Here is a 22,374-nt window from a genome sequence, read left to right on the forward strand (position 1 = left end):
TTTACCCTGTTCCAAAACTTTGGTGGGCCATAGCAGTTTCATGATGTGTTGTATCATGTGGACCATTCAGATTTTAGGCTCACTTTACGTGAGATGAGTTCTTGTGAGAACTGGTGTGCAGGTGAGTATATATATATATATATATATATATAGTAAAAGGTTATATGTTGTCGAGCTCATGGGAACTTCCCATAATGTATATATAGTAATTTAAGGTTGAGTTGTGTGGGCTCCACCATGATGTATATTGAACATCAACACCTTGCATTTGATGGGTGCCCTTTAAATTATGGGATATCCCAAAAATCAGCTGTATAAGGAACTCGGGTGGGCCATACCATCTAAATTCATGTGAAGACATGCCTAAAACATATAAAAGCACTTGGCAGGGCCCACCTGAAATTTGTATGCATCTGAAACTTGGTTTGACCCCTCATCCAAGTGGGACACACATAATGGATGGGCTGGATTGTGAACCACATCTCGGTGGGCTCAACAAATGATTATGAATGTTTTAATGGAGAGTAACTTGTACGTGGTGTGGCCCACTCAAGTCATGGATTGACTTGATTTTTAAGCCCTAGGTCCACCATGGAATGGTGCATCGGACTGATGGGGTAGATGTTCAACAGGCATCACGGCGGAGCCCACACAGCTCGACCTCATGGGAAGTTCCCCATATATATAGAAATGGTTCCATGTGGTCGAGCTGTGTGGGCCCCACCGTGATGCGTGTTGAACATCTACCCCATCAGTCAGATGAACCATTTCATGGTGGGGCTTAAAAATCAAGTCACTCAATGACTTTTGTCGTTGAGAGGGGTTACCCTCCCATTAAAGCATTCATAATCATTTGTTGGGCCCATTGAGGTGTGCTTCACAAATCTAGCCCATTCATCATGTGTGTCCCACTTGGATGAGGGGTCGGACCTAGTTTTAGATGCATACAAAACTCAAGTCGGGCCCTCCAAGTGATTTTATATGTTTCATGCATGTATTTATATGGTTTTAGATTGTATGGCCCACCTGAGTTCTGTGTACGGTTGATTTTTGGGATATCATATAACTTAAAGGTGACCCATCAAACGGATGGTATTGATGTTTGACACACATCACGGTGGGGTCCACACAGCTCGTCCCATGAGGTCGACCTCCCATGAGGTCGACCTCATTGTACCATTTCCATATATATATATATATATGTGTGTGTGTGTGTGTGTGTGTGTGTGTGTGTGTGTGTGGGAGAACGAGCTCGACCTCGTGATAAGCTCCCGTGAGGTTGAGCTATGTGGGCCCCACCGTGATGCATGTCAACCATCAACACCGTGAATTTGATGGGTCCCCTCCAAATTATGGGATATCCCAAAAATCAGCCGTATACGAAACTCAGGTGGGCCATACCATCTAAAATCATGTGAAGACACCATTAAAACATATAAAAGCACTTTGTGGGGCCTACCTGAGTTTTGAATGCTGCTGAAACTTGGTCTGAACCCTCATACAAGTGGGATACACATAATGGATGGGCTGGATTTGCAAAACACATCTTGCTGGGCCCAAAAATTGATTATGAATGGTTTAATGGTGCACGGCCCCTCCCCACTTCTGTATGTGGTGTGGCCCAAACAAGTCACGGATTGACTTGATTGTTGAGACTTAGGCCCACGATGGAACGGTGCATCTGACTGATGGGGTAGATGTTCGAAACGCATCACGGTGGGGCCCACACAGCTTGACTCATGCGACGGACTCGTGAGGTCATATATATATATATATATATATATATATATATATATATATCGGAACGCTCACCTGCGAACCCCTCTGGTTTAGAAACCAAAGATGAGATTATAAATATATTATGCTTGGACCTGACGTACTAAACTCAGCAGCCAATAATATTTGTACTGGAAACTGCAACTCTGAGCAGACTGGGCATTCTAATTGCCGGAGGAGGCAAACTAAAGGTTTTAACAAGCAACAGCCATCCCATAAACAACGGCTATTTCCAAGCAGTTTTAGGAACCATGGGAATGGGCGAAATCTTCATGGCATCATATCTGAAAGCCCACCAAGCAATTCAATTGGCTATTTCTTTGGGCCCACACCACCAGAAAATCATTGGTGAGTTCTCTCTATTGCTCATTCACGTAGGGATGAACGTGATGAGGTCGATCACCTTCTTCCTGAAGGATAACTACTCCGAATTCACGGAGCTTCTCTGGATTCCTTACGGAGACTTCTGGAATCATATAATTAATGAATGAAATAAACGGGTTCATATAAACAGGGATACTAAGCAATGGGATAGGCGTTGGCGCAACTTCTAAAGCCCAACGGATAAAGAGTTATAATTAAATTAAAACTGCTATTTATAGTAAAAACGGAATTAAAATAGGGAAACGACCGTTGGTCCATAGGTATTTCGCAAATCCGGCTTGCACAACCCGGCATAGTTGGGTTGGGTCGCTAAAGTAGCTCGTTCTACCCCAAAGTCATATATTTTATGCCCGATAACTCATTCCGGATTACGAGATACCCCCGATCTAAGGTCTGATGGTCTGGATGACTTCTATCGTCGACCGGGCCTGTTGTGATCCATCCTGGCCATCAAACTGTCCCCGACCCGCTGTACATCACTCATGTATTGGGAGTTTGAGTTGCTTGAGTAGTTAATTGTCTCCTCTTCTCTTCCTGCTAACGGATCTAATTTGGTTATCATTCCCCAGCCTTTTGCCTTTGAAGTTGAGTGCTTCTCCTCATAACATCCTTTCCGGGAGTAACCCGCCAGTGGGTTCTATGCCAAAACCTTTCCCACCGTTTCAACATCCAAGTCATCAGCTTTTGGAAGAAAATGGTTATCGGCAGCAAAAGTGAGTGGACTTTGCTCTGTAACTTATCTGCTCAATGCTGACATGTTTGCTCCTTGTTGTAGGTATGTGAAGTACCACAATCGCTGTCTAAGTCACCAGAAGAAAATGGGAATTGGTTGCAGTGAGGTGAGCTGTATTTCCAAGCATATCCCTAGAAATGTGTTTGGATTCATAGATAGCATAAGAAAGGAAATAACTTTTCTCAGGAAACCCTCTGTGCAGGAAATTGAGGGAAAGGAAATACTGTTTTCCTTGTTTGTTTTTCAACAAGATTTTCCTAGAAATTTAGGATCTAGTTTCAAATTTGTTGTTTGGCAAAACAAAAAAAAATTTCTTGGGAAAAATCTCTAGGTAGTCACTGGCATGTAGCAGATTAGCACATGTGGCACATGTGGGATGCCTGAAGATGGTGACATGTGGCATACATGGTATATGTAGGCACTTAGAGTTGTGGCACATGTGAGGTGCTTGAAGTTGTACAGTAGCACATGTGGCACAACATGAGTGTTGGCACCTCTGACAAGTGAGCACTTGAAGGTAGATAGCAGAGCTTTTGCAGATTGACACCATTGGCACATGGCATATTTGGAGTGATTGAAGATGGATGATTGTGTGGCACATTGCGACATGTGCAGTGCTTTGCACATGTGTGGCACAAGATGAATGGTGGTGCATGTGGCACATTAGCACATGTTGGGCGCAAGAGAAGATGGATGGTGGCAATGTGGCATGTCAGCACATGTGCAATGCTTTGAACATGTGGGTGCAAGAGAATATGGATGGAAGCACATGTGGCATAGTGGCATGTTTGGGGCATAACTGGAGATGGAAAATGGCTCATCTGTCACATTGGCACATCTGGCACATCTGAAGTGATTGAAGAAGGATGGTGGCACATTTGGGTTTAAGTATTTAACCACTGAGAAACCTATTTTCCTCCCATCTTGAGAAAATGCCTTTCTTAAGGTGGAGGTGGGAATATTTTGTTTATTTTTCAACAAACATAGAAAGTGGGGAATGATGTTTCCCACAAATTCCACAAAGAAATGCTTGGCAAACAATGGAAAGTTTCATGGGGACAATGTTTCTTTTCCTTCCCATGAATCCAAACAGGCCCTAAATGTTTCATATGAGCCAATTAGTAGATATTTTTCCTGCAACATTCCTGATCCCATCATTTTTTATTGCTCACCTTTCATGTTAGTAGAATCATCCATGGAAATGGTTTCTCTTTTTTAAATAGAAGTTCCATTAGTAACCAAAAAGGAAAAAAAAAAAAAAAAAAAAAGAAAAGAAAAAAAAGAAAAAAGAAAAAAGACAAAAAGAATTATCAAGCACAAATACCACTCATACCTGCACCACAGCACAATCTCTTCCCCAGAATAGAAAGATTGTTTTGTAGGAAGGTCTCTGCTGATCTGTAGGAAAATTGTTTTAACCTTACAGCTTTCTTTCCCATTTTAGATATTGCTATTTCTTAAAGGCTGCACTTTGTACTTATCCAAAAACTTTCATTCCCAGGGGAAACACTTCAATACCATGCAAATTGAAAAAGCTCAGAATTTGGGAAAGTGGGTTTCTGTCAAATGGCTTGGAAAATGAATTGCCATTCTGTTAGGCTCAGTAAATTGAGGGAATGAGCAGAATTGTGTTCTGAGAAAAGTCAATTCCACCTGAGCGGAACACAGATGCATCCTTAACTCAGTATTGTTCTCATGGCTGAAAAAGAAAACAAGTTTGTCATTTGAAGATTGATGCAAACAAGTATTTTATTTGTTATCTTTGCCACTTGTGCTTTATGAATGAAAGTCCATCTATTATTCTACACACTGTCACACACACTTTATGAATGAAAGTCAAGTCCATCCATTATTCCACACACGCACACATATTATGTACTTGAGTATGCACTCATCTGCCTCGCATTCACAGCATAACCTATTTTTCTAAAGGCTGTCTTGCCAACCTTTATTGGTTCATGTGCCTAGGCTCATATTAAGTAAAGCATATACTCATTATTGTATATATGCAGGAAATGAACACGCTGTATCGCTTTTGGTCATATTTCCTCAGAGATAGGTTTTATCTTTCCATGTATAATGAGTTCTGGAAGCTAGTGCTACAAGACGCAGTCGCTAAGTATAATTATGGACTAGAACGCCTTTTCAGGTTTTACAGGTATGGCTCTTTATAGATCCATTTTCATGGACTCAAGATCTCAAGAAGATAATTGCCATTGGTCATTTTGGTTCATCCATCTCTTTGTCGCTCCCCATTATCCTTTTCCCGCTCCCCCGTTGCTTGCATTTGCCGGTATTCTCATCTCCTTTTCCAGCTATGGCTTGGAGAAGCAATTTAGAGAAGACTTGTACGAGGATTTTGAACAGCTCGCCTTAGAATTCTACCACAAGGGCAATCTTTATGGCCTCGAAAAATACTGGTTACTCCTGTTGTGCTGTTGTCTTTATTTCTGTTTTGTCTATTAGTCTGGTGTTGAAGGATGGAATCTTCTTCTCTTTCCTATGATTTATGTAGCTAGTTTTGTAACTTTTCCTTCAAAAAAAAAAAAAAGGAAAAGAAAATGAGAAGCAAAAGAACAAATAGTTTCCTGTGTAATTCACAAGAAGCATGTGTTGTTGTCGTCTTCATCATCATACGAGTCTTATCCGAACTATAATTCGGGTGCCAAACAAATCCTATTTCGCCATTCCATTCAATCAATGATCATATCCTCAGTTAAACAACAGGTCATCAAATCCTTTCCAACTTCCTCCACCCATGTTCTTTTGGGCCTTGCATTTTTAGAGCCTTCAACTTAAACCAACTCTCTCCTAACAGCTGGAGTTTTTGCTTTCTGTTTCACATGGCCAAACCCCTTCTTCTCATCTTATTACCTACTTGGGCTACTGCTCAGTTACCTCGAATGCATGCATTTCTAATTCTATCCTTGTTTTGCCACTCATCTATCTCACTCATTTCAGCAACAGTAATCATCCTGTGAACATGTTTGTTTTCTGCCCAACATTTCGTCCCACAAGTTAAAAGGCACATTATTCCCAAATTAATCATGATGTGTCCACCCAATAGGTGGGCCCATTAAGTTGGCTGATTGGGCTTCAAGATAATGGCTGTATCTGGGATTTTGGGGATTGTCAGTGCTCAATAAGTAACTGGATTTCGGCCAGGTCAGCTTGCTATTATTGTTTAATCGTTGGCCGAGGGGTGCTTTTAATTATCAGAAATATTGGCAATTATCATGCTGATAATGACATGGTTTTTGCTGATTCACATGTTCTCGGGCTATATGTGGTGCTGTTATTCAGGTTACTTGCCATCGAGGTCTAAAATCAGTTTCGTTCACCCTTGTATGGGGCTGTTTTGGGCTGAACCAGCTGCATCCTGCATGGATGAAACTGGTTAACGGGGCTAAGTACTTGTTTCTGATGATAGGTTTGTTGGTTAGGGGTTTTCTTGAACGACTCATCGTGGGCGTTGGATCCTCGTGTGTTCGGTAGTAGCCAATCTGAAGTGTTAGGCTTCCCAGACCCCACCGGAAGTTCTTCCTGTCTTCCCTTTCTTACAGAGTTTTAAGTCGAATTTGTTCATTTTGTTGGATACTTACTTGAGGGTTGACTGATAGAATGGAAATGCTACCTTGATGCATGTGAATGAAAATGGACGGCTATAGACATTCCCTCAGAGGATGATGCCCCGCTGGAAGCATGCACTGGTCTATAAATCATTGGTAGGTGTTGCCTAACAGGGAAACATACACTGGTCTGTAAATCATGATAGTCCGTTCAGCAGGCAAGCTGCACCTAGCCTGATAGTCTGTCATCCAATCAAATACTGTCCCCACTCTGATACTGCACCCAATCAAATACTGACCGTCCTCACTCTCTGACACTGTACCGTCCTCAGTCACAGCTTGCCATCCAATCAAATTCTAGCACCATGTGGTGCTTGTTCGAAAGAATATTCTAAAATGTGGATGGTTAGGATCATCCAACAAGTGCAATTTAACATCCGTATATAGGTTGGATGGACATTTCAGATCGGCAATATGAATTCTCTATGTGCCCCCAATACATAGGAAGTGCACTACAATATGGTGCACGTGAGTTGTGGCAAATCATGCCACATAGAAGAAATGCATACAAAACTACTATAACTAGGGAGCCTTCCTCGTAATGACCGATCACTGCACAAAATCCAAACGTTAAAAAACAGATAAAAATACAAAATTGTAGTCACCAATGACAAACTTGGACCGGAATTTCCAAGAATGGCAATCTTCCCTGATTTCATCACAAAACCAATCACAAGCTCTCATCACCCCCTCCCTCTCTTTCTCTCTCTGAATTGAATCCAAGAACTACGAGTTTTGTGAGTCATTGCCATTTCAACGCCTGAAGCAATTAATTCCAATCTGTGGAAGTTCTTAAGCGAGGAAGCATCCAAACAGGCTGGCACATACAAAATTGATGTAGCCCAAAAGCCGATGATCATACGAAAGATCACGTACCAACATGGCCAAAACATGTCCATTGATGTGGTCATTTGGGTGATGTCAATGAACCGTCCGATCGAGAATCAGGTCCATGGAATCTTCTTTACCAGATCAGACAGTTGTGATGGGACCAAATTCTGCATTTTGCACTGCAAACTATTTGCCGACGAGCAGCCTTTGAATGCAAAAAGCTTGATCAGTAGCCTGCTAGTTGATGCGGATTCGAACTGTTACCTCGAAAGATTGTTAGAAGAAGGATTTTCAGCTCTGGAGGTTCTAGTCAATTCAGCTGTGATCGAAGGTGCTGAAGAGGACAGTGAGAAGGTGACGCAGGACAGCCCTAATTATGATGCATGCTCATGGACACAATTAAACAGCGGAAATAAAAGAAATAAATGATCTAAAATTCTAACAGTAATCATCATAACTGAGAAAATCATAAAGGAAACATGCAATGGAGCGGGCCATCACCACAACCATGGATTATGGAATTCAATTACTACTTGGGTTGGATCCGGCGAGGGATGAGACCTCCCAATCTTGCATGGTCACACCCAATCGATCAACGAAGATCACTAGTCTGAAGAACCAAGAAGTTTCTCGGATTTGAGATTTGAGAATTTAGGGGTTTAGGGTTTAGATCGGTTCTCAAGATTTTGATCGAAGAAGGATTAGCCAAAACTGGAAAATAGAAAGAAGAAAATTATTACCTTGAAGAAGTTGGAGGGGCACAAGAAGAAATTAGGAGAAGAAGATCAAGGGAAGAGAAGAAGCACCATTAGAGAGAAGAGAGGAAGGAGGCAACCAAAGGGTTTGCTTTTCATTAATCAATAGTTAAAATTCGAGTTTAGGGCTTTAGCCCACTTAAATAAGCAAATAAAGACATAAAATTACTAAAAGACCCCTAACTAAGTCAAAAACGCGCAAATAACATAAGTACGGGAAAGTTTTGGCACTCGGTCTTCTTTCTCCAATCTTCCTTCACATGTGTCTTCCCTGAGTGGGGTCTTCTATATGTCCAATCACATGTGAAAGGTCTTCAGCTCCTCAATAGTCGCCTATCCACAAGGACAGCACTTGTGGTTGACGCTTTCTTCGTTGGTACACCTTGAATGCGCTTGTGTCCGCATCAGAAGGCAGACATCGTTATTCAAGAAATGGTAATACCGGACAGATTCTTTCAAAACATGAGGGCTGCTCAAATCACCAGTCTCTCCCATGCAGGTATCTCATCACTTCCATCCTCTTTATTTCATTTAAGCGATCTTCGTGTGCTGATTTTAAGAGGCTGCCGGGAGCTATCAGAGCTGCCATCCTCAACGGGGAAGTTCAAGAAACTTGAAGTGCTAGATGTATTGTATTCTCGAATTCGTAATTTGCCGAAGGAGGTGGGTGAGTTGGGCAGTTTAAGGAAATTAGGACTGAGGGAAACAAGGCTCAAAACAATCCAATTCGAAATCTCCAAGTTACATGATTTGGGTGATTTGGACATGTTTAAATGCACCATTACATGGGTTGATCGCGATAATATCGACAAAGGGTCCAGATCGTTGGATGTGACTTGTGGGGTGAGTTTGAAGGACATCATCAATCTTGCAAGCTTGACAAGTCTGCAAATAATGGTTGAGAAATTTGAATCCATTGATGCGGAGATCATTGGATGGTTGAGGAGATTGAGAAGATTCCATTTGGTGATTGGCCCGTCTTCTGGGGTCCGTGACTGCGATGATTTTCTTGAAGAGAATTATGACAAGGTGTTGGTTATTTCATTCTGCAAATGCGAATCTGTTGATGACTTTGGCGCTTTGAGTGATTTGGAATGTCTGATTATCTTGACATGCAGTAGGTTGACCACGATTTCTTCGTTGGTGGGGCCCCAGAGTAGGTTGAGAGATCTTAGAATCGAAAACTGCAATAATGTAACGGAGATGATCGGATGCCGAGATGATGGTCAACTGAAGAAGTTAGAGAATTTAAGCCTGGTTTCATTGCCGCTTCTAGAAGAAGAGCTAGAACTTGGAGAAAATCTGCGGAGCATTCGAATCACTGGATGCTCGAAACTTAAAAATCTTTGGAATTCTCTTAACAGAAATCGAAGAGTGAAAGATCTGTATGTAGGAGACTGTGAAGGAACAGAGGCATTGGGGGAGAATCAGTTTGCGGAGTTGGAGAAGCTGAGCATCTGTTGGCTACCACTATTGAACAGCATCGGTATTTTCCAGAGTCTAAAATCTCTACGTGTTTGGAGATGCACAGAATTGAAAAGCTTCCCATTTGGATTTCAAAGGCTCGAGAACTTGCAAGTACTTCATGTGAGCGACATGTGCAATGTAGAGCAACTAATAGATTGCGAATTCGAAGAAGGCATTACAGTTCTACCAAGGCTAGGAGACTTGCAGCTTATGAGATTACAGAGTTTCACAAGTATATGGGAAGGGAAATTAAGAGGTGGGTCTCTTGGGAATTTAGGAGAGATGACGGTCTCCAGCTGCCCAAAGCTGAAGGCTCTTTTCTCATCTGGCTTTGTGATACTTGGAAAACTGAAGAAAGTTTGTGTTGATCACTGCGATGAGCTAGAGAAGATAGCTGAAGAGGCAGCAATGGAAGATGAAGGAATTACATTACAGAGATTGGAGTTGGCAAATGTTCCGAGACTTTCGAGTATTTTTGCAGTGAAATCAGGAGTCGGGGCTCTTGAAAATCTTGTGGTTTTGTACTTGAGTCATTGCTCAGAATTGAAGGTTGTCATTCCGCCTTCTTCACATGGGCTGCTTCCAAAACTGAACCACATCTATGTAGGAGACTGTGAGAGCGTCGAGTAGATAATTGGAGGTGAAGGGGTTTTAGAGAATGCACTGCCGAGCTTGGGGAGTATCCTGATTGTTGATCTATCGAGGCTACAAGCGCTTTGGAAAGGTGAATTGCAAGATGGGTCTCTCAAGAGCTTGAAATCGATCGATGTGGCGAAGTGCCCGGAATTGAAGAACCTACTTTCATCGGGTTTAGATAAGCTTGAGAAGCTTCGCCTGATTCGAGTAAACGACTGCGATGGGTTGGAAACTATAGTGGAGAAAAACCCAATTGAGGCATTTGCATTGCCAGCTCTTCAGTCACTATGTCTTTCGAATTTGGGAGCATTGAAGATGCTTTGGAGGAACGGGATGGAAATGGGTTCTTTACGAAGCTTGCAGACATTAAAGTTGGGCAATTGTACAAGACTGGAAACTCTTTGGGATGGAGAATTGGAAGACGGAGTTCTATCGAGCTTGAAAACCCTTAGCATTTGGAAATGCCCGGAACTAAAGATCCTGATCCCTAGTAAACTTCGGAAACTAGAGAAATTAGAAGAGATTCAGGTAAATGATTCTGGAATTGAAATGATCACAAGAGAAACCTTGGAAGAGAATGCTCTACAGAGTTTGAAGAAGATAGAACTTCGAAGTCTATCAAGATTAGAAGTCCTGTGGGTGGAAGGAGAGCTTGGACCTGATTCTTTGAAAGATCTGAAAAGGGTGTTGTTGAGAGACTCTGAATTGTTGAAATCTCTCCCATTTGGTTTGATTAAGTGCCGGAATTTGGACGCTTTAGTAGTAGAAAATTGTGTGAGTATAGGTACAGTCGTAAGCCAGACACATGTAAATGTATTCCTGACGCTGGCCAGCATGTGTCTTCGAACACTGCCAAAAGTGAAGGCGATTTCAGAGAAGAAAATGGGAGTTGGGTGTCTTGAAAACTTGGAATACTTAATTCTAACACGAATTCAAGGCCTGAAGTCGCTTCCACCTGATTTGCACATGTTACAAAAGTTGAAGCAGCTAAATGTGAGAGAATGCAATGAAATGGAGGCCTTGATCACAGGCGGGCCGTGGGAAGAAGACCTGCTACCTAGCTTAATGCACTTAAATATCAAAGATCTGCCAAAATTGAAGATCATTTGGGAGGCGATGCCAGGGACGGTTTCGATGAAAAATCTAAAAGGGTTCTATGTGAAAGGATGCAAAGTGCTGGATAGTCTTCCGTACAGGCTGATGAAACTCGATAAGCTAGAACAGCTCCGTGTAAAGAACTGCGATGAAATGGAGACGGTATTCCGAATGGAAGGAGAAGAGACTGCAATGCTGCCGAGCATGATTGAAGTGAAGCTGGAAAAAATGCCGAGGTTAAGGAGAATTTGGGAAGGAAGGGCTGATTTGCCAAAATTGAGTTATGTGAGCGTGATTGACTGTCCCAAGCTAAAGAATATATATTTTGCAAAGAATTTATCGATTTTAGAAAGTATCAGGGGAAGTAAAGATTGGTGGGACACTCTAGAGTTGGAGGCTGATGTGAGGTCGGATCTACAGAAATGTTTCAAACCATGGCCGATGGCGCAACCCAAAGTGCTAGACCGACGTTTCATCCGCAGGCGCCCATGCCGTGGACTCTCTTCCTGATCAATGCTACTTGTAAACTCCTCTGCAAACACAAAATACAAGTGGACCTCATGTTCCGATATGGCATCCATGTGAACTGTCTGGATCATTCATCAGGAGTGCTGAACAATAAATGATACTTAGCCAAGAGTCAGGCTAGTTCACTCATCTGGTGGGCCATATCTCCATGCAAACATAGATGGTTGGCAGAGGATGACCAATGTTGTACAGTCAACATACAAGCATGGCCCATGTAATGAGCGAACCAATCTGGATTTTGGGCCAATGCACATTTCATTTCGGCGCCCCTGCATGATGAGCGCTTCATATCTCACATAAGGGTGCCACATTGGTACATTTGGGTTTGTTGTTCAGGCCTGACCCCGAGGTTCTTGATTGACGACGGAGCGGACTTATCACTCAGCTATAGTTGGTGGGTCCATGAAGAGAAAAGAAGGGTATTTTGTTCTGTAATTGGGAATAGAAACAGATTAAATTAGTTAGGATTTGGTAAAGGGGATACAAATCATGTTTTGAAATTGTTGTAATTTGTTTTTGGACATAATGGAAATTTTCTTGGATCGTCTTCTCCCGTGGATGTAGTCACTCACCATGACGAACCACGTAAAGCTGTCTCTCTTGTTGTTATGTACCTTGCTTTCTATTTTCTATTTTCTGTTGTGGTTTCACATGATGGTTTTATTGTAAGGGTGTGTTTGGTACCCAACTAATTTGAATTGTGAAGACAGCATAGAGAAAGTGCAATGATGTTTTGCTAGTAATTCATAATATGGTGAATGTATCCCTCAAATCGCAATTACATTAGGGGCCTGTTTGGTTTTCCAATTACAATGGTAAATGGCCATAAATGCGTAATGATTATTTATTCTTGTAATTGTATGACGACATCACTTAATTTGACTGCAATGATGATTTTGTTACATTTTTTGTTTCACCTGGAAATCAGGGTAAAAATGATTGTTTCGTAGTGTAAAAAAAGTGTAATGATTTTAAGTTACTTTACCTACCTTTACAAGTGTGTTTGAGTCTTGATTTATAAGCCATAATTCCTGTTTAAACAAATGATAATGATAGCTCATATACTTTGCATTTCATATGAAATTGGAAAACCAAAAGGTCTTAGTGGTTATTTGGATGTCTGTTCTGTTTGGCTTTAAGTTATAAAGTGTTTACAGGAAGTTGCAAGCTGTAAGACGCATGTTACTGGCCACAGAGAGAGAGAGAGAGAGAGAGAGAGAGAGAGAGAGAGAGAGAGAGAGAGGAGTTTAATGTTTTTTTTTTGTTTTTTTGTTTTTTTTTTTTTCAGAAAAGTGGGAGTACACCACCTGTAGTTTTGTTGATATAACAAAATGGCAGTACAAAGTTCAGGTGAGCGACACAATATGACTGAGCCTTACCTATCTTATAGCACAGCAAAAAACAGAAAACAGGGAAAACCTAGGCCTAGATTCCATCAGGACCATCGCAAAAACTCCCCAACCACACCAAAACAAAGGAAGAAGCAGTGCTCCCCACCCAGCTCATAAGGCCTCTGAGCCTAGGCATGCTAGTGGGAAAGATGGTAGGGATCCAAGTTGTGGAACCTTGCCTGTGTATCTGATCATTTCTCAAATGAAAATCAAGGTGATGGGGTAGTCAATGACATGAAAGAAAGGGGGAATCTGTCTGCCATCCGTGACTAGGTGGGCCACACCACAGGGAAACCGTGAATAGGGGAAAGCCTGCCCTTCCAACTGTTTTCCTTTGGGTAGTCACATACAGAGCATGATGTGCCTCGTGAATAATCAAGGCCGATGTCCCCCTTCCAACTGATTTCTTTTTTTTTCCCGTGTGGCCCACTTGAATAATGATTTAGCTGACTTTTGGGACCAGGGCTTAATGTGTGGTGGTGCATTTGATGGTCATTTTGGATAAGGGAAATACGTTGTGGTGGGCTCCAATTGTTTCTGTTGGTGGGGCTCAACTGAATAAGGTATGGGGCCAGTTTCTGGGCTGTAGGCCTAAAATTGGGTGACACTTATAATGGTTGTCCACATAAAGAGGTCGATGGGCATCATGAAAAATCAAGATGGGTGTCCCCCTTCTAAATGATTTTTTTTTTTTGTGTGTGTGGCCCACTTGAATAATGATCTAGCTGATTTTTGGGACCTACGCCTAAAGAGGAGTGTCACATTTGATGGTCTTGTTGGATGAGGCAAGCATGTCCTGCTAGGGCTCCAAGTTGTCCCTTGGAGTGGCTCACCTGAATAAGATATGGTGCTGGTTTCAGGGCTGCGGACCTACAATGGGGTAACGCATTTAATGGTTGTTCACATGATGGGCTTTGTGAAATATCAAGGTGGGTGTCCCCCTTTGGACTGTTTTTTTTTTTTTTGGTGGGGTTACCCACTTGAATAACGACCGAGTTGATTTTTGGGACATAGGGTTAATGTGGAGTGGCACATTTGATGGTTCCTCTTGGATGAGGAAAACATACCGTGGTGAGGATCCAACTGATTCCCTTGCTGTGGCTCACCTGAATGGGAATGAGATTGATTTCTGGGCCGTGGGCTACAATCAGGTAACACATCTAATGGTCATTTCACATGCGGAGCATGATGGGCCTCATGAAAAATCAAGGTTGGTGTCCCCCTTCCAACTAGTTTTTTCTTTGTTCATGTGGTCCACTTGAATAACAATGAGGTGTTTTTGGGACCTAAGCCTAATGTGGGATGGTGCATTTGATGGTCTTCTTAGATGAGGGAAACATGTCAGTGGTGGGGATACAATTGTTTCGGATTTCCCTCGAAAGCCTTTGCAGGAAGTTCCTGCGCAAGGATGCTGGGTTGGACCCAGCGTTATGTTTGTAAGGAATTACTCCGTCCATCCATTTTGCGAGCCCATTTCATAACATGAGACCAAAAATCAGTAGGATTCAAAACTCAAGTGGGTCGCACGAAAGGAAACAGTCGGTTTTCAGCGAGCACAATCGAAACATTCTACTGGGCATAAAAGTATTGTATCAGCCTAAGTTGGTTGTGTTTTTTACTTCTTCCAAATGGGAATAACCTTATAAGCAGTTTGGATGACATACAAACATCAAGGTGGAGCCAGGAACATTTCAACGGTAGGAATTTCTTTCCCCAATTTTTCATCTCGTGAGACCCACTTGAGTTTTGAATTCTCCTGATTTGTGGTCTCATTTAATGAAATGAGATCGCAAAATGGATGGACGGAGTGGATCACAAAATTATCAGTGGGTCCTACTCACCATCCTTGTGCAGGAACTTCCTGCCAAAGGCTTTCGCAGGAAATCCACGTCCGCCAGGGAAACGGATTGGCTACTCCCCCTAACACCAGCCAATGGCTGATGGTCGGTGCTATGTGGGACCCACCATGATGTATTTGTTTCATCCATGCCATCCATCTATTTTTAGAGGTCATTTTACTGTAGGAGTCTACAAATGAGGTATATCAAAATCTCAAGTAGACCACATTACAGGAAACAGTGTTGAATGAGGGTCAACCATTAAAAACATTTTGGGGGCCATAAAAGTTTTGGATCAAGCTGATCTTTGTTTTTTCTCTTCATCTAGGCCTGTATGACCTAATCAACAGATTGGATGTCAAATAAACAGTATAATGGGTCTTAGGAGGATTTTAATGGTGGATATCCGATCACCATTGTTTTCTTGTGGCAGTCCACCTGAGATTTCTATCCCTCTCATTTTTGAAATAAAGCCATAAAATGATATGTGAAAATGGATGAAAATCATACATCATGGTGGGCCCATAGAGCACCAACCACCAGCCACCCGGCAGGGGGGAAACGGATTGGCCAGCCTGTGGCTGATGGTCATTGCTCTGTGAGCCCCACAATGATATATGTGTTTCATCCATTCCGTTCATCCATTTTTAAAGATCATTTCAGCTCTTGATCCCAAAAATGAGAAGTATATAAATCTCAGGTCAGTCACACCACAGGAATACAATAGTGATTGGATATCCATCATTAAAATCTTTCTAAGGCACACTGTACTGTTTATTTGACATCCAATCTGTTGATTAGGTCATAAAGGCCCAGATGAAGAGAAAAAACAAAGATCAGCTTGATCCAAAACTTTTATGGCCCCCAAAAGGTTTTTAATGGTTGATGCTCCTTCAACACTGTTTCGTTTAATGTGGTCTATTTGAAATTAGGATATACCTAATTTTTGGTCTTTTAAGATAAAATGATATGGAAAAATAGATGGCCGGCATGGATGAAACACATACATCTTAGTGGGGCCCACAAAGCACTGACCACTAGCCATTGGCCGGTGACAAGGGGGAGTAGCCGATCGGTTCCCTCTTTGTTGCAGATAAACTTTGATACTCTGGTAGAGAATGATACTCTGATAGACAAATACACGGGCACTTAGAATTTACTGAGGAATTGCAGGTGGAATGCAGATAATTCAAATTAAACCGACCAAATTTTGGTCACTAACCAAAAATTACACTTAGTTTATTATTATTATTTAGCTTGTTAGTACACCCCACTGTCAGTTCACAGTTCACTGTTAGCCACCCCACTAGGGATCGATACCAGGATTAGGGAATATTTATTAGGTAGTTAAAAATGATACTATCCAACCATCTTATTTTATCAAAAAAAGTGTCCATGAATAAGATATTTCAATTGTCCTAAAAATCTAATTTTTAGTTTTTAACACCTCAACAGAAGGTTTCACAGTTTAGTCGGTCCATTTTCAGTTATCATGTGACAGGTATTCTATTTCCAAGTGCCTACGTATCAAGCTCCATACGCAGCCAGCGTTTCAAATAACTCCCGTACTTATTCCAAAAATAATCACCTGCAGTCGAGCGGAAGTACAGAACTACGCCAGAAATAATCCAATGGCTCTATTTTACCTGACCAGATCGGATTGGATTAAATCGGATCGAATTCTGGATCGGATTTGATTGGCCTACTTAAACCGCGTCGATCCAAGCTTAGGTTCTGCTCGGATCCGGTCAGAAATGCCTAGCTCTACCTGTTATTAGGTAATATCTTAGTGGGTGTTACCCTTACTGTATGGGGCCCACTTTGATGAATTTTTTTCATATGCCGACCGTAGATCTGTTTTCTCATATTATTTAATTACGTTATCCGAACACTTAGAAGAAAAAAAAAATCTCTAGTAGACCACGTTACTAGAAAAATTGGTGAATGACCGTTAAAAGCTTTTTGTAAGCTACGGAAGTTTTAGATCAATCTAATCCATGAATTTTCCTTTCTTCCAGGTCTGGTTGGCCTTATCGACGGGTTGGATGGCAATTAAACATTAAGGATATTCTTAGAGTGGTTCTTAGGAAGTTTTTAATGGTGACATTCAATCATCACTGTTTCCTGTGGTGTGGTCCACCTGAGATTTGGATATGCTTAATGTTTTGGGACTGCGTCCTAAAGTAGGATTAAAAAACGGATGGTCGGAGTCGATATACAATATACCATCAAGTGGGCCCCACGGTAAGAGCAACACCTACTAAGGTGTTACCCTTATCGATAGACAAGCGCCCATCTCATCCCGTATCAGTATATCACCCTTCTCTCCTTAAAACAAAAGGAGGCAGCTTCAACGGCCATAAGAACGTGATCTTGACGATGAATGGCCCACCCAACACCCTCTTCCACCCCACCCCATCAACGCCAACAACAGCCAGACCCCAACAGTTGAAACCCTTTCTTTCTTCCACCACCAGACACAACCACAACAGTCATGCCACAGCACGCCCACAACGAAAGATTTCCCCCAAACAACGACGACGACGACAACAACAACAACACTTGAAACCCCTTCTTTCTTCTCCAGGACCAATCACACCCACCAGACGCAGCACCAACAGTCATACCACAACACTCCCACAACGAAAGATTTCACACCAACAACAACCACGACGACAGCAGCGGCCACAACAACTACAAGAAGAAGATGAACAACAACAACACAGGGCCCTTGCCGTCGAGAGCTTCCATAGAAATCAGAGTCTCAAGGCCTTACTCCATAAGCTCCAAAGCAAAGAAGGGTCAGATCCTCTTCAAATCCTCCTCGCATCGGATGGAGGAGATTGGAGCAAAGAGGAGTTCTGGGCCGTTATCAGATTCCTCGATCAAACCTCTCAATTGAAAGGCGCTCTCCCGGTATGTCCGCATTACGTTATACCCTTTTTCTCCCCTCATTCTTCTTCTTATTGTCGCTTTTACTGCCTGAGGTCCGGTTCAGTAGTCTGCTGGACTAGCCAAAATATTAGCCCCTCACTGCACATGGTTCTGATTCATGATAATCATAGCCATTCATTTGGTGGGTCTTGATATGGATGGCCTGCGTTGTCACAGTTGCAATCTGAGAAATCCTAGCCCCCCAATTAATGGGCTCTTGGCCATCAGTTTGTGGGCTGCAGTTCAGCTCGCCCTGCCTTCCAATAGGTGAGTCTCGTGCACCATGTGGGTGTCTGCAGCGGTGCCAGGCAAATGATAAACCATTCCAATTACTGGGTATATTAGTAAATTTTAGGAAAAATAAATAGTGGCCCAGTTACCGATGATTCCTCTGATGAATGGGGGGTCTTGATATGGTGCCCTGCTTTTCAACAGTTGCATTCCGAGGAATCCTAGCCGCCCAATTAATGGATTCTTGGCCATCAGTTTGTGGGCTGCAGTGGGGCTCACCCCGCGTTCCAATTGGTGGGGCTTGTGCGCTGTGTGCTGTGGGTGTCCACAGCAGGGCCCACCAAATGATAAATGGTGTCAATTGCCAAGAGTGGTTATTGAGTATATTAGTAAAAAAAAGCTAGGAAAAAATGGTGGCTGAGTCACTGCTGATTCATCTGGATTTGAACATGTTATTTTCTGGGCGAGTTACAAAAATTGCAAAAATGTTTGAAGTTACCATTCAAAAAAGTTTCCCAAAGTTTTCTAAAGTTGGAAAATTTATTTGAATGGAAACTTGGAAACCAGAAAAACAGCAAAAATTATTTGGATCTTTGAGACTTTGCCAACAAGTTATCTCTACTTGTTTTCTGAAGTTGAAACTTTGAATATTGAATACGTAGGTGTTTGATTTCTGGAAGAACATAGAGAAATCCCGAATCAATGAGGCTAACTACGCGAAGATCATCGAGTTGTTGAGTAAATCAGGTATGATGCAAGAAGCAGTGTCAATGCTTCAAGAGATGAAGGCGTATGGTCTTATCCCATCTGTAGCAATCTACAATTCCATAATTCATGGGTTTGCTGAGAAAGGGGAGTTCGATCACGCCCGAAATTTTCTCACAGAGATGGTGGGGAATGATTTGATGCTGGAATCTGAAACGTATAATGGACTTATTCAAGCTTATGGGAACCATCGAATGTATGATGAGATGTGTAAGTGTGTCAAGAAGATGGAATCGGAGGGTTGTTTACTCAATCATGTTACTTACAATATACTGATTAGGGTGTTTGCCCAAGGAAGATTGATCGAGAAAATGGAAGGAGTGCATCGGACTATTCTTTCGAATCGGATGGATTTGCAACCATTGACTTTGATTGCAATGCTCGAGGCCTATGCAGACTTGGGGATTTTGGAGAAGATGGAGAAAGTTTATCATAGGATTTTGAACTCAAAGTCCCATTTAAATGAGGGCTTGATTAGGAAAATGGCTGGTGTTTATATTGAGAATTACAGGTTTTCTCGATTAGAGGACTTGGGGCTCAACACTGCTTCGAGGACAGGAAGGACTTACCTGGTCTGGTGTCTTCTCCTCCTTTCTAGTGCTTGTCTTATGAGCCGAAAGGGCATAGAATCTGTCGCTCAGGAAATGGAAGTGGCTAAAGTAAGACCGCATGTAACATTTACGAACATTATTGCATTAGCTTATTTGAAGATGAAAGATTTGACACATTTGGATATTGCACTTTCTCAGCTTCGAGTGCAGAATGTGAAGCCTGATATAGTAACTGTTGGAGTCGCCTTTGATGCAAATATGAGCGGGGTTGGTGGGATCAAGGTGTTAGAAGTTTGGAGAAGGTTGGGATGTCTAGAAGGAGAGGTAGAAATGAAGACTGATCCTCTAGTTCTCACTGCTTTTGGCAAAGGGTATTTCCTTAGGAGTTGTGAAGAGCTGTATTTGTCTCTTGGATTGAAAGTGAGAGAGAAGAAAGTCTGGACATATAATGATCTAATTGATTTGGTTTCTAAAAACAATGGAAGAAATCCTCGTTTGGCACGAGCAAATCAATATTTGAAATTATTGCGATCTTAGATATTTGTGCAAAAAGCTATCCATGAAAGCTGAAAACTCGAACCTGCAGTTGCATTGGTATCAGAAGCTATAACCATCAGCAACATGGGTTTTTATTGGCGATCCTTATGTGATGGATAGTAACTGATTTGTCTGTCTTTTGATGTGGTGGAAGATAATATTCCTGAGGTGCCATTTTACCCAAATCGTCAAATGGTACCGTGAGTTGAATAGAGGTTCAATCTTACACCTAAGGATCCCGCTGAGAACCACAAGCTGCTTCCAGTTTGGTATTTTAGAACTTCGCTCGTCCTATCCAGATTATTTGCTTGCAAAGATGGCTTGAAATGGCTCCTATGATGGCAAGTAGCTCAGCGGTATGGTGCTTATTTTGGGCAGATTGATTTGGACCCTTTGGAATGTTATAAGTCTTCAATCTTCCACTGACCGGCTTCACTGCAATATTTTGGTTACAAGGTGCATTTTCAGCACCATTTAATCAAGTCGTGCTGCTCTCTTTCAAAGCATGAAGTGTCATTACGCTAGATCGGTGTGGGAGAAGTTCTTTGACCTCTTCAGGACGTTTGGGTGCTTATTTTTGGCTTGGCACGGAGGTGGTTTTGGGAAAGAAGACAAGGTATTGTGGAGGCTATCCCTGCTGGCTAGCCTCTGGGCGATTGGGGTGGGTGCGTCTGAGGTAGGGGTGCATCTGAGGTCGCAAACCTTGAATCACTGGTGTGATTACTACTTGTTTTGGAGATGTTTTTTTTTTTTTGCCATTCTCAGTGATATGTAAGTTGGAAGTTCTCATAAAGCAATTAATCAAAATAATAGATAAATAAATAATAACTCTCATGTGTATGTATTTTTATTTTTATTTTTATAACAAATAACATTAGAAGTGACAAGGTTTCAGTTTTCATGTGTACATTTTTTTTAAAAAAAATCTATGTAGGCTGCTAGATTATTTATTGTATCAATTGTAAGCAAATCACATCAACTTCTAAAGATATTGAATTTGTTCTTTTCTTCTTTGAATGTCATTTAAAAACACAAAGTTGATGAATTTATCCATGCCTAAGAGATATTGGCCTCTTTTCTTTTCTTTTACTTTCTTTTATTACCATTAGAGCTTGTATATCTACAAATGTCACGCATTTTGTTGCTTGATACTTTCTTTTAACCATCCACCCACACACACCCCGCATGGGTATTCGAAGCCATGACTTCAGCATTTAAATGCAGTGCGTCTACCATTGAGGCATGCATTGAGACCCTGTTGCTTGATACTTGCTGCGTTGGTGAATGAGTATATCCCTTCAGCATTTAGATAATTGTTTCTCTGTTGTTAGTGCTAGCAAATAGTTATATCTTTGTCACTAAGTTATGGTCCTCCTATGGAGTTTTATGTGATTGTCATGTACCACTCAAATTGAAAGGGAAAATGAAAATTGGACAGTTACTAATAGCATGTTCATAGAATGAGTGTTGCTGAAATGAGGATGTTGAGATGGATGAGTTGCCAGATGAGGAAGGATAGTATTCGAAATGAGTTCATTGGAGGGAACTTAGGAGATGAGAGAAATTAGACTTTGGTCATGTGCAACGGAGACCAAGGTATTGAAAAACAGTTACATAACAGCCGTTACATAATGGTAATAGTGGGAACCATTATGCGTTATGAGGTCATAATGGCCATTATAGGCCAGGGAGCCGTAATGGTCGATATGCCGTTACGGTCCGTATTGTAATAATAATTATGGCGTCGTTATGGCCACCATTGCCATTATTGAATGCCTTGAGTTGGTACAAGGTGAAGGCAAGGGCAAGGGAAAAGCCCAAAAGGGGCATGATTGCAGGTAGTAAGGAAAAACTTGATGACATATGGTCTATATTAAGTTATGGCCCTTGATAGAGTGGAATAGCAGGATAGCCCCGATTAATTGGGATAAGTCTTAGATGATGATGATGACGACGACAATGAATAAGATTTCTCACAAAAATCTGATCATTAAATATTGCATTATTTGTAGGATTAGATTTCATCATTTTGGGTCAAATGTTGCAACTTTCACTTGATCATTTGTAGAGAGGTAAATAGTATCAAGGATTTGCTCGTAGAAGAGGGTATCTCCAATGGTTGTCTTTGTATTTGGACTATTGGCCCATGTCATGGTTATATCCAGTGTTCGAAATATTGGTATCGTATTACATATAGCACCCTTGGGATATAGATACGTATCGGTAATCGCATGGGATATATCGGTTGTATCGTGTAATGTATCGTTGTTGTTGGAAACATGGGGGAACATTG

At 41.7% G+C, this 22,374-nt stretch overlaps 3 protein-coding genes across 3 annotated transcripts; all 3 read left to right on the forward strand.

Annotated features, from left to right (window-relative positions):
• Window positions 1-1,822: 1,822 nt before the first annotated feature.
• Window positions 1,823-5,470, forward strand: LOC131239649 (la-related protein 1A-like). Its single transcript, XM_058237450.1, has 5 exons — window positions 1,823-2,124; window positions 2,730-2,873; window positions 2,936-2,999; window positions 4,906-5,051; window positions 5,209-5,470. Exons 1-5 carry the CDS (start codon window positions 1,862-1,864, stop codon window positions 5,357-5,359), a joined length of 768 nt encoding a protein of 255 aa, XP_058093433.1. The 5' UTR covers window positions 1,823-1,861; the 3' UTR covers window positions 5,360-5,470.
• Window positions 5,471-8,540: 3,070 nt separating this feature from the next.
• On the forward strand, window positions 8,541-11,816 carry LOC131238826 (putative disease resistance protein At4g19050). The gene is made up of 2 exons (XM_058236421.1): window positions 8,541-10,188; window positions 10,300-11,816. Exons 1-2 carry the CDS (start codon window positions 8,541-8,543, stop codon window positions 11,814-11,816), a joined length of 3,165 nt encoding a protein of 1,054 aa, XP_058092404.1.
• A 5,562-nt stretch (window positions 11,817-17,378) lies between these two features.
• Window positions 17,379-21,092, forward strand: LOC131239650 (pentatricopeptide repeat-containing protein At4g14190, chloroplastic). Its single transcript, XM_058237451.1, has 2 exons — window positions 17,379-17,979; window positions 18,891-21,092. The coding sequence occupies exons 1-2, from the start codon at window positions 17,443-17,445 to the stop codon at window positions 20,079-20,081; spliced, it is 1,728 nt and encodes a 575-aa protein (XP_058093434.1). The 5' UTR covers window positions 17,379-17,442; the 3' UTR covers window positions 20,082-21,092.
• Window positions 21,093-22,374: the final 1,282 nt, after the last annotated feature.

The sequence above is a fragment of the Magnolia sinica genome, chromosome 3 (assembly GCF_029962835.1).
Source record: "Magnolia sinica isolate HGM2019 chromosome 3, MsV1, whole genome shotgun sequence".
Taxonomy (NCBI): Eukaryota; Viridiplantae; Streptophyta; class Magnoliopsida; order Magnoliales; family Magnoliaceae; genus Magnolia; species Magnolia sinica.

Excerpts from the sequence above, each read along its gene's own strand:
- LOC131239649 (XM_058237450.1), top strand. The coding sequence starts at position 1,862 with ATGCTTGGACCTGACGTACTAAACTCAGCAGCCAATAATATTTGTACT. Across the intron at positions 3,000-4,905 it reads TGGGAATTGGTTGCAGTGAG|GAAATGAACACGCTGTATCG; the intron begins GTGAGCTGTATT and ends GTATATATGCAG. Across the intron at positions 5,052-5,208 it reads CGCCTTTTCAGGTTTTACAG|CTATGGCTTGGAGAAGCAAT; the intron begins GTATGGCTCTTT and ends CTCCTTTTCCAG.
- LOC131238826 (XM_058236421.1), top strand. The coding sequence starts at position 8,541 with ATGGTAATACCGGACAGATTCTTTCAAAACATGAGGGCTGCTCAAATC. Across the intron at positions 10,189-10,299 it reads CCACATCTATGTAGGAGACT|GTGAATTGCAAGATGGGTCT; the intron begins GTGAGAGCGTCG and ends CGCTTTGGAAAG.
- LOC131239650 (XM_058237451.1), top strand. The coding sequence starts at position 17,443 with ATGAATGGCCCACCCAACACCCTCTTCCACCCCACCCCATCAACGCCA. Across the intron at positions 17,980-18,890 it reads AATTGAAAGGCGCTCTCCCG|GTGTTTGATTTCTGGAAGAA; the intron begins GTATGTCCGCAT and ends TTGAATACGTAG.